Source organism: Convolutriloba macropyga, chromosome 7 (genome assembly GCF_964194025.1).
Source record: "Convolutriloba macropyga chromosome 7, txConMacr16.3, whole genome shotgun sequence".
NCBI lineage: Eukaryota > Metazoa > Xenacoelomorpha > Acoela > Convolutidae > Convolutriloba > Convolutriloba macropyga.
In genome coordinates, this window is record NC_134474.1 from 11,573,659 (window position 1) to 11,586,007 (window position 12,349).

The 12,349-nt window shown below is 33.4% G+C and overlaps 1 protein-coding gene across 1 annotated transcript in view; it reads left to right on the forward strand.

Moving 5' to 3' along the window:
* Window positions 1-10,836, forward strand: part of LOC142342093 (perivitellin-2 67 kDa subunit-like) — a 34,690-nt gene extending 23,854 nt beyond the window's left edge. Inside the window, exons 2-3 of the mRNA XM_075393282.1 lie at window positions 9,451-9,646; window positions 9,845-10,836. Coding sequence (XP_075249397.1) covers window positions 9,451-9,646; window positions 9,845-10,715 — 1,067 coding nt within the window. The 3' untranslated portion in view covers window positions 10,716-10,836. The remainder of the gene's footprint in view (window positions 1-9,450; window positions 9,647-9,844) is intronic.
* The last annotated feature ends 1,513 nt before the right edge of the window (window positions 10,837-12,349 follow it).

The following is a 12,349-nucleotide window of genomic DNA, read 5'->3' on the forward strand; positions in this document are numbered from 1 at the left end:
TACGAAAATTTGCGATTTATTCAAACCATTAATTTTGATATATAGTATTTTTCATCGGGTCAAGGAGTTGTTCAAATCGAACCAAACTCGGTATGGAGAATCTCATAGGTACCTAGAGTGTAGGACAAAAAGAATTTTTGGTTTAGCTGGCCTAGCAAAAAAGTTGGGTTTTCGTACGGAAATTTCCGATTAATTCGAATAATAAATTTTAAATAATTTTTAATAATAGGTCGTTTTGATTAGGCATAGAGTTGTCCAAAGTGAACCAAACACGGTATGGAGTTTCCTATGTGTACCTAGAGTGTAAACCAAAAAGATTTTTTGCTATAGCTTGCCTAGGAAAAAAATTTAGTTTTTCATACGGAAATTTGCGATTTATTCAAATCATTAATTTTGACATATAGTATTTTTCATTGGGTCAAGGAGTTGTCCAAATCGAACCAAACTTGGTATGGAGTATCCCCTGTATATATAGAGTCTGAAACGAAAAGATTTTTTGCTATAGCTTGCCTAGGAAAAAAGTTAGTTTTTCATACGGAAATTTTGACTTATTCGCTTATTCTATTTTCAAAAATATAGAAATTTCATCGGGTCAAGGAGTTGTTCAAAGTGAGCCAAATTGATATCCCAGACTACCAGTACTATTTAAGTTGTAATGCAAAAAGAATGATCCGCCTAACTTTCCTAGAAAAAAAGTTCGTTTTTCAATCGGAAATATTGACTTACTCGCTTATTCCATTTTCAAAAACAAAGAAATTTCATCGGATCAAGGAGTTGTTTAAAGTAAACAAAAATGATATCCCAGACTACCAGTACTATTTAGGTTGTAATGCGAAAAGAATGGTCCACCTAACTTTCCTAGAAAAAAAAGTTAGTTTTTCATACGGAAAGTTGAGATTATTTCGTTTAAATTGCAATTATTGAATTTTAAAAATAGATCTATTTTGTCGGGTCGAGGAGTTGTCCAAGTCGAACCAAACTTGGCATGTAGTATCTCTTGTGTACCTAGAGTCTAAAACAAAAAGAAATTTTGCCATAGCTTGCCTAGGAAAAAAGTTAGTTTTTCATACGGAAATTTGCTATTATTTCAAATAAATAATTTTAAAAATAGGTCTTTTTTATCGGATTAAGGAGTTGTTCAAATCGAACCAAACTCGGTATGGAGAATCCCATGGGTACCTAGAGTGTAAGAGAAAAAGAATTTTTGCTATAGCTTGCCTAGGAAAAAGTAAGCTTTTCCTATGGAAATTTGCGAATTTCGCGATTAGCGAATTTTAACTATAGTTATTTTTGATAAGGTCATAGAGTTGTCCAAAGTGAACTAAACTCGGTATGGGATTTCCTATGTGTACCTAGAGTGTAAACCAAAAGATTTTTTGCTATAGCTTGCCTAGGAAAAAAGTTCGTAGTTCAATCGGAAATATCGATTTATTCGCTTATTCTATTTTCATAAATATAGAAATTTTATCGGATCAAGGAGTTGTTTAAAGTAAACCAAAATGATATCCCAGACTACCAGTACTATTTAGGTTGTAATGCAAAAAGAATGGTCCACCTAACTTTCCTAGAAAAAAGTTAGTTTTTCATACGGAAAGTTGCGATTATTTCGTTTAAATTGCAATTATTGAATTTTAAAAATAGATCTATTTTGTCGGGTCGAGGAGTTGTCCAAATCGAACCAAACTTGGCATGTAGTATCTCTTGTGTACCTAGAGTCTAAAACAAAAAGAAATTTTGCCATAGCTTGCCTAGGAAAAAAGTTAGTTTTTCATACGGAAATTTGCTATTATTTCAAATAAATAATTTTAAAAATAGGGTCTTTCTTATCGGATTAAGGAGTTGTTCAAATCAAACCAAACTCGGTATGGAGAATCCCATGGGTACCTAGAGTGTAAGAGAAAAAGAATTGTTGCTATAGCTTGCCTAGGAAAAAAGTTAGCTTTTCCTACGGAAATTTGCGAATTTCGCGATTAGCGAATTTTAACTATAGTTATTTTTGATAGGGTCATAGAGTTGTCCAAAGTGAACCAAACTCGGTATGGAGTTTCCTATGTGTACCTAGAGTGTAAACCAAAAGATTTTTTGCTATAGCTTGCCTAGGAAAAAAGTTAGCTTTTCATACGGAAATTTGCGAATTTCGCGATTAGCGAATTTTAACTATAGTTATTTTTGATAAGGTCATAGAGTTGTCCAAATTGAACCAAACTTGGTATGGAGTATTCCAAGTGTATATAGAATCTAGGGGAAAAAAATTTCTGGTAATGCTTGCCTCTGGAAAAAGTTACTTCTTTCTTTATTTTATTTTATCTAATATATTTTGTAATTTATTATGTTTTTGTTATTGTTTCCGACAGATCTTAGCTATTTTATTGTTTGCTTTTGTTTTGTTTTGTTTTGTCTTGTTTTGTTTTGGAGATAGAGTTCAGGCCTGGTTTTTTGCCAGCGCTTTGCTGAAAAATCTTCCATAGTTGAATGTTCATAACTCCGCCGTAGCCGGTCCCCAGCCCGGTTGAGATAAGGAGGAGGGAAACACACCCAAATCATAATGGAAAAATCTCAAGAGTTGATTTTTTTAAAATCAAATTGAGATATTTCCGACACTGCTGTAGCTAAATATATTTATAGACTCATTTAGTGCATCGCGTGCTTTCTAGACGGTTTACGGGCCGAGGATTTTGCCGAAAAATAACGGGGAAAAGAGTGTAAAGAGTGTAAAAAAATAATATTTTTACACCGTTAGTGCCCCCTTATTAAGGGTGGAATTGCATATTAAAGTGTAATTTACGGGTGTAAATTATAGAAAAAGAGTGTAAAAAGAGTGTAAAAATAATATTTTTACACCGTTAGTGCCCCCCTTATTAAGGGTGGAATTGCATATTAAAGTGTAATTTACGGGTGTAAACTTTAGAAAAAGAGTGTAATGAAGAGTGTAAAAATAAGTTTTAACGGTGTAATAAAGAGTGTAAAAATAAGTTTTAACGGTGTAATAAAGAGTGTAAAAATAAGTTTTAACGGTGTAATAAAGAGTGTAAAAATAAGTTGTAACGGTGTAATCTAAAGAGTGTAAAAATAAGTTATTCCACTCTTTTTCCACCGTTAAATCTTAAAATTACACCACTAAAATTACACTTTAATATGCAATTCCACCCTTAATAAGGGGGCACTAACGGTGTAAAAATATTATTTTTACACTCTTTACACTCTTTTCCCCGTTATTTTTGGGCAAAATCCTCGGCCCGGGCAATTTGTCAACTCAATTTTATCATCATCATCCAGTTTACCATCTGCGTATCTACGAGTTGTCAAATTTCGTCCTAAAGTCACTCAGCAATCTGCAAAGTGAGAGCTTGGCAATGAATTCTTTGATCTTTCCACCGCAGGAAAAGGAAACAGATCCTGAAGATTGCCAGAAAATAGACTAAATGGCTTCGTAGATCTATCTGCAGTCTCAAAAAGATGGTAAAAGAAGCAGACCAAAAAGAAAACTTTATATTTAAAGATGCGATGTTATAATTTGATTAAGAATCTGTTCACTTATTGCTGCTTCTACTAGCTCCTCTCAGATAATCTTCGATTAGAGTGTGACACACGTGACCTGATAACCTTGAGTGAAGGTAAAGAAAATTAAATATGAGTATAAAGCAAGGTTTTGTGAGAGAGGTATGTCACGTCTGACCACAAATTAATCACGCAAAAGAAAAATGTCGCTGAAATAAGAGTAAAAATAACGCTAAGCACGCAGTTCAGTCAAAATTGTTTTCAACGAATGAAAAAAAGCAGAGTAGAAGTGATCGTGACGTTGTAGGTTCGTAATAAAACCTTTGACGACAAAATAAGCAGCAGGATCTAGTGAAATCTAAATTCGTCTCATAAAGACTTACAATTAGCTATAAGCGTACATCTACAGTTCACCTTAAATTAGTGAATTAAGGAAAAAATTTCCCAACTGAAAAGAAATTAGTCTCTGAAACACCAATTTTTAAAACAGCGATAATTTAGATAGCACAAACTATTTACCAAATTCTGTAACTTCAAGTTTTTGAGTGCTTCCTTCTGACTCAGATGACGAATTTCATTGATAAGCACAAAATATTTAAATATAGCAATTCGGATTTCAGAAAAAAAGTCAGGAACTTATACAGTTTTAGAATGATTGAAACAGTTTCAACGAAGTTAGATGAAAGCAAAGAGAATTTTGCTATTTTTCTATTTCATGCAAAAGCGTTTAGTTTCATTTCACATAACTTTTTTCTTAAAAAATTGAAATGTATGGTTTTTATCAGGAAGCAAAAGAATTGCTGTTTTTTATTTCTTGCCAACCGCAGACAAAAGGTAAAACTGAATGGCATGTTCTCCGATCGTGAAAATGTGAATCACTGTGTCCCACAAGGAGCTATTTTAGGACTACTCATTTTTCATGTGAACGATTTCTTGTCTAATACAAACACAACGGAAAAAGTACTTCAATTCGCATATTAAACAAGTTTTTTCTGTTGTGGACAGAAAAGTAGCTTAGATGGAAATGTCAAGGAAATTTCACAAAAAAAACAGAAGAATATATAGAGATGAACAAAATAACTTTGAATACAAACAGATCGGAAATAATCTTTTTCTCTCGCAATATTTCTGATTTTGTTTCTATTTACAAAAACGAAGTTCTCACAACTCAAAAAAGTTGGATATTTTGGTATTCAAATTGACAGGTATCTGAGTTTTGATGAGCAAATGAAAAAGATGGCTCATGCTTTTAGATCAAAATATTTTATCAGACATCGAAATCCCCTGAGAGCGGGCGCATTCTACTAAAATCACTGGTGCTTTCACATTTATCGTTTTCTGCAATTCTTTTCAAAATTTATCTGCAAAAATTCTAAAACGCCTTAACCGACGGATTAACTGTGGTATAAAGGTGCGCTTTCTACGCAAAAAGTATGACAAAGCGAAAGATCTTCTAATCCAGACATGAACCCTACCAGCTAAGCTTATAATAGCAAAAATGTCGCTAATCAAATTTCGTTATAATATAGCCAAGCCAGAAAATTCTGAAAAAATTCACGGGTATCTGAGTTTTTATCAAAAAACTCGAATAAAACAATTCAAAAATACACAGAATGTCAAAACCAACTTTGGATTGAATTGGATTGTCAGTCAATGCGTACAAAAATGGAATAATTTACCTTAGTGGCTTCGGTTGGCAACGTTTTTAAGATAACGTTGAATGATTTCTTGCTCTCACAACATAAAAAAATTTCTCTGAAAAGTAACTCAGGAGCTTTTAAAAGTTATTTTTATTTTTAGGAGGAAAACAATCGGAAGAAAAATTTATAATGTGATTCTTTAAGAAATTGATTGATGTTAAATTTTTTGGTGTTTAAATAATTTGAAGTTTTTTTTGTTTCGAGTGAATTTAACCATATGTTTATGATTTTAATTTACTGATTGCAAAAAAATAACGTAGCATGATAAATAATGAATTGCAATCCGAACAAAATTATAGAAGTTCGTGGCCTGGAAGTCAGTCAAAATGAATAAATGTATATTGAAATTTTTAACACGACTTAACATACAATTTAAGTGCCAAAAATTTTTGTATTTTGATAAGAACAAGAAGACAAACTGCCCAAAAGATACTAAATAAATGCAAGACTCAAAAATAAAAAAAAGAGACAGCGCACAAATACAATCCAAAGCAAAATCAAAACATAACAGGACATATCCTGTTCAACAATTTAAATAAATTGACAGATGGAAATGAATATGAATCATACAGAAAAGTTCCTGAATGAAAAACGGTCAAAAACTCGAGAAAACAGAATATAGAAGTTATGTTAACGCACGTGAACACAAAATCACAAAAAAGAGCGAATTTTGGTTGAAACCGCGTTTCTGAAGTTATTTTAGAATTAGCGCGAAAAAATTGTTTGCCTCAAAACCACTCGCTTTTGTGCTCCACGTCCTGTTTTGGCATGATCGAAAAAATACTCCAATTTGACTCAAAAATCATTTGTGGAAAATATCCCAAAAACAAAGCCAACTAGAAGAACTATCATATTATAGGCCAACCAAAGAAAAAGCGATCTTATTTCAAATTACAACGGAAAAATAGCCAAAAACTACTTTTTTACCAAAAATATGGAAAAAAGTCATTAATTTTTATATAACGCAAGTACATATAGCAAAAATAGGATTTATTTTGTGGCACTCATAAATTATAATTTTATAAACACTATTCAGTGAAAGCTTTATTTGGTGCAAATACTTCAATACTTCTGATGAAAAAAATGCAAAAATAGACAAAAACAATTACATTTTTCTCAACTCAAATTTTGTGATAATTTAAAATGTTTTATACCTGCAGAAATGAAAAGTTTTGTTGAATTAAAATGCTTCGAGGCTTTATTATGTTCTCACCAATAGAAGAAAACAAATCTTCTGGTCAAAAATGCTCAAATAACTGCGTAAGACATTCAACACATCCAAATGAACTTCAAACCCATTAAAATTATCAAAAAGCGTTCTACGCGTTCAAAAAAGCCTAAGTGTTACAACCATAGGATATTAAAACTTTTCAAGCAAATGACCTAATTTCGAAAAAGCTGCACGAGGACAAAAAATCACTCTCTTAGATAAAAATTTATTCCAACCCTAATTTTTCGCTCTCTCCAAACAGCGGTATGATCAGAATTCCATTCATTTTTTGCTCCACTCTGATTTTTCAACACTCAAACCACTCAAATTTTCTATTTACTATTTGCTTATGGCAGTGATCAATACAGAAAAAGCAAAAACAATCTTAGATAGACTAACAGCAGAAAAAAGCTAAAAAGTAAATTAAGCCAAGAATAAACAAGACTGTTATTTACGTTTTCAATTTATACAAGTAAAATACAAACAGCGAACACTTTTTTCAGCAATCGAGAAATTTAAATAAATCACAGAATTTCGGACAGGCTGAGATAAGCCCTCAAAGATCTTAAATTTTTAATTGAATTTATAGACTGTCGGAAATATCTGTGCACTTTTTATCAAAGTTCAAAGCAAAAAGTTTCTTGGTTCCAAAGAACCTGTATTTAATTTATAATAGGAACTGCCAGCGAGCATAAGTTTAATCTTCAGTTACAACTAAAAGCCATCAAACACAAATTGTGCTCAAAATCGGCTGAAATTGCCTTACAATTGAGAAAAAGTGGAAAAACCTTCAAATTAGCGTACAATTCTTTACTTACCAAAAACATTCAAAACGCTATGAAAACGACTCGAAATACTTTTAATCTAAAACCAAATTTCAAACAACATAGATGCTCCAAAAAATTTAAATTCAGATTTTGAAAAGAGTTTGCTCGCTTAGCGAAGTTTCTTCTCACCTACATTTGTCGTTCTATTTTAAAAAAGACATAAACAATAAAAGCACTCTTTCTCTTTGTTCTTGGGAATTGTTCACCGAGACAACTTTTTCAAATTTTATTTAGTCGCTGAACTTCCAGTTCTTTTGCTTGCTTACCAGAAAACCTCTTTGCGTCGTAAAAAAAAAGATTGCGCCCCAATACCATTCAAGTTCTGGGAATTGTGAAAAAAGCAAGATAAAGCCAATATTAGCCCGAGCTATTGCTTTGAGGCTATTAAAAAGTAAATATATCGACCGGATTTACACTTTTTACCAGTGACCTAAAACTGAGAGAACGTTATTCGTGAGTCAATTTGGACTTGTTAGTTCTATTCACATTCAAAATGGCAGCTCCAGACGGCAATTTATAGAAATTCACATGTAACTTTTTTCAATATTTCCTCTTTCTTAACATAAAAAAAGAACCAATTTCAATACTACGTTTATTACTCAATACCTTTATAACCTATATTAGAGAATCATTTAAGTGCCGAAAAAAAATTTAGTAAAAATTACTTGTGAAAAGACAATGTATTGAACCAGGGTTCAGCATTGATCATATGAAATTTTAATCCTATCAGCCTTTAGGGTCAATTTCAATTGTTTCTTTCGATACATAGTCGAGTTGTCCACTGATTGTCAACACATTGTTGATTACACCATTTTTGTTGTAGACGTAGTTATAGGTTGAACTTTTTTGGACTATATTCAAGGCCTTCGTGCGCAATATTTTCGGTAATATTTTATAAATTCGGTCAAGGGTGGTATTTTTACCGGTCCAAATCTTGACTAGAGAAAACAAGGTAAACGGTAAATTAGTGTACCATGTCGATTTCTGACAGTCTGATCTCTTTGGTTTATGTGAGTGGTGTCAAAAAGTTTTGGATCTTTTCCCATTCTACCCCCTCCCCAGCTCAGTGGCTGTATATTATTTGCACCCCCAGACGCACGTGTAATATTTTCATACAGTGATTTACTATGTAATGGCACGTGCTCTGTAACTGGGGCGCATAACGTACTGGGGGCACAATCGGAAAAGATCCGAAATGTCTACTCCTGCCTGAGTGCATTGGGAAAGCGAAGAATTAAACGCACGTGTCATATTTTTCCCGCAAAGAAAAGTCATATCCAACTTCTCATTCTGATTTTATTAATTATAAGTGTTTCTTGTTTACAATGTGTCACCATCAAAGAAAGTAACTGCTTATTTTTCTTCTTCTTTTTCTTTTTCCCATGCTAGCGATTCTGCTAGCTAGTTTCTTGAGAAAACAAACTTCGATCCACTGATCTCGTCATGTGGAGGAGCAGACCCTTGTGCCTCCAAAGTCATTGAAAGGACAGCATGTAAGCTTAATGAGAAAAAGAGGACTCCTACGCCGACATCATAAATTACATAACCAGGATTAGAGTTCCCTTTGATGCGGAGCTCCATAATCGCATACGCGTATCTTGATCTCTCCGGCATCACGTCCTGCCGAAGCATCAATATGAACCGATGCTGAGGAGGGGCGACTACTACTATGAGACTTATACAGCAATGCAGCCTACAGCAGTCCATATCTTAATTTTCCAATCGCATATCCTCCTTAGGCACTGCAAAAATCCTTAGGATAAGTTTCCATTATTTTCTTAATTCAATACAAAATTAAATTGTTTGAAGCAGAACGTTATAAGTGTTCGAGGTGTCTCCTGGATTCTGATGACAGATTTTTCTTTATTTTTGAAAACAATTTTGTCATTTTTTAATATATTTGAAAACGTAGTGCTTTATGGAAACGTAGTTCTCTGAGGGATCCGGACCACCTAATATTCACCCAGTGTTGGGAGCGGCATTTCTTAATTTTGTTTTCTTTAAGAATCTATAAAAGTTTGGATCTTCTCCTTTTTGTGCCCCCCAGCATATTATTTGCACTGACCAGACGCACATGCCATATTTATACATAATTATTTACTATGTAAAGGCACGCGCTCTGTAACTGGGGGTTGCGTAACGTACTGGGGGGGGGGGGGGGGGGGGGGGGGCACAAAAGGAAAAGATCCAAAAATCATGAGCTCTGATTGTTTAGGAGTGGACCACAGTTCAAAGCCCTGTTCTAATCTTCCGGAAACCTTCTTCAAATTAACGGATGGCGTAGACATCACTTCAGTGTCTCTAATTCCCCTCGTTCACGGCCTAGATACTGGTTTCAAAGCGCCCCTAATTAATTTTTCTTGTAATGAGGATCGATTTTGGACCAATCCTGAGACGAGAAAGCGATACAGGCATCGGTTTCTCTCAATGACCAATCAAACAAATGACGAAATAGAAAGCTAATAGTAACATTTAAAAAGTTAGTTGGATCTTTTCCGAAAGTCTCCGGTTGCGATTATCAAAAACCCAGTAATAAAGTAACTTTTAACTCACTTTAATTGCGCTAGATTAACTCCAAAAGCTACGGAGAAACACGATGTCTTGTCCAGGATTCCTGACCAGTTCTGGAAACTATCAACTTATCCGGACACTTGGCTGTCACCTGACGTGAAAATATACAAACATCACAAGCAAATAACAACCGACCAAGCTGCCATTTTTGGAGTACTTGATAAACCTGGATCTTTTGTAAAGAGCCCAGAATTCCAGTACAAAAGTCAAATCCTTAATAATTCCGGAATTTGGGTAGAAGTTTCGGCTATTGCGAAGGCCGTCGAAGTTTCTCTGGTTTCAAATTCTGTTCAAAAATTGGCTTTAGATCCATATTTTGCCGAATCACTAAAATTTTTACCGAGAAGTTATTTGAACAATTCTAAAATATTTAATGATTTTTTGGACATTTATGGTACACATTATGTTGAACAGGCGACGTTTGGTTTCGGCTTTAAGATTGGTTTCCAAATAAGGAAAGAATTAGCCCAAAAACAAACCGAAGCCGAAATTAAACAGAAAGCCAAGACGCTTTTTTATTATTGGCTCAACCGCGAAGAGATTTTATTGGGCGATATTCCTGTATCTGAAATTAAACATATAAATTCCGTAGGAATTTCTTCTGTTCACGCGTCAATTTTTGGTGGAAAAACGAGCGAATTGTTAGAAAGTGGCGTGAAAAATTGGAGTCGTACAGTTTGGGATCATTTACGGTTAATTTCTGGGAAACTTCAACCGATTTCAGATCTGATTTCAGACGAAGAGACAAAAGCGGCCATAAGCGCAGCCATTGAAGAGCGGTTGAACATTTCTTTCTTGTTCGAGTTTGGCGGTGAAATGACTTCGGAAAAGCGAACAATTATTTGTACAGATAAAGTTAAGCGATATCTTGGTTCCTTAGCCGGGTATTTGTGCTGTGGAAAAACTTAAAAGAGCGGTTCGGATAATTGCCACACACGCTGTAATGCAAACAGTGTAAGCAAAACGATTGTTCGGTTAAATTGGCATCGTATTTATTTAATTTGTAGATTAACTTTGATTTTTTGACAGTCGTTTTTACAGTATCAATTAAGAAGTCTTACTGGTATTGATGGACTTTCAAATTTTAAAAAATGCCAAATTTGGCTACAGATTTCAGCAGGGTACAGTTAAAATAGCACAAACCATAATAGAATCATAATCCGAACATTGTTATGAGAAACTTCATCGCTACAATGCTTATGAGAAGGTCTTTTAAAATAATGTTGTGATCACCAATACTAAGCACATCGTCAGTAAACGTTTTGGAATTAAAAATCAACCACTTCCAGTAAATTTAATAGTTACTAAAGACAAAAAGGTTAATTGTTCCGACCCCACTTGTGGGGGGAGGAACTAAATACTCAAATGGATTTTTTTTTCTTCAGACAATTTTGGCCGATCGATATATTCATCATAGAAAAATGTGAGTAGTATCATTAAAAAGCTGGTCCAGCGTAGAATTTGAAACGAAAAAGATTTTTTTTTTGAATTTTGTTTCTTCGCGGAGTTATCGAGGATTGAAGCTTTGTGTGAACACCGGATATTTGCCGTGATTTTGTTCACTTTTAGTGCAATTTTTCATCAAATTACTTAACAACTTTTTCTAAAAAATGTTAATTCAAAATTACATTTCACGCCAAAAAATGAAATAATTTTGAGGTCCTAATAGACGAAAGTCGATAAAAAGACTAGTTCTGGTCTCATAGGGAAGATTACTATCAAAAAAATTGAATTCTATTTGAGAGCTTTTTTTTTAAAACTTTTCATATTTTGTTTTCTTATGTCAACTAGAGACTAGTCACCTTTCATATCGAGGTTCCGTTAATGACAAACTTGATTTACAGTCTAATGAAGCCCAATCTACGAAAAATTTGTTATCAAGGAACCGCTCGTGTTTTTTTGGCATCGACTCTGATTTGTCGTAAGTTAAAAAGAAATATTGATTTCCTTTTGAGGTTTACTAAATTTCGGAGTCCTATGGCATAAAAATGTTGACTAAAATTGTAATAAATTTCGTAATGAGCATTAGGTTAACTTATCTAGAGCTTTGAGTGGACGGCTTATGGCTGCTAAGATTTTAAAAACAATTTTTCGAGAAATTTTATCAACATTTACCAATTATAAATTTATTTTTGGCGAAATTTAAGTCAGTCTCAGTAATAAAAAACCCTTCTTTTCTACTGCAACCATAAATAGTCTTGTTAGCGGTTTTATCTTCTAGCTATTTGTTAAATGACTTCAATACCACATGATTTCAAATTTTGTAAAAAAAAAAACAGTTTTTGATATTTTTTTGTTTTTGGTTTCTTTTGAAATCTTATCATATTATTCCGATATTGATTTCTCCCATTGGCTTAGAGAACTCTTTCAATGGATTTTGGATAAAAATTTCAGAGAAAAGTATGGTTTACATGGTTTCGACATTTTCTTCTTGAACTTTTCTACAGAATTTTTGGTTTTTTCCTGTATTTATTGTTGTTTCCATAGTCATAAAACTTATTTTGTTGTCTTATTGGTTACCTTTATATGGCAAATGTCTTTGT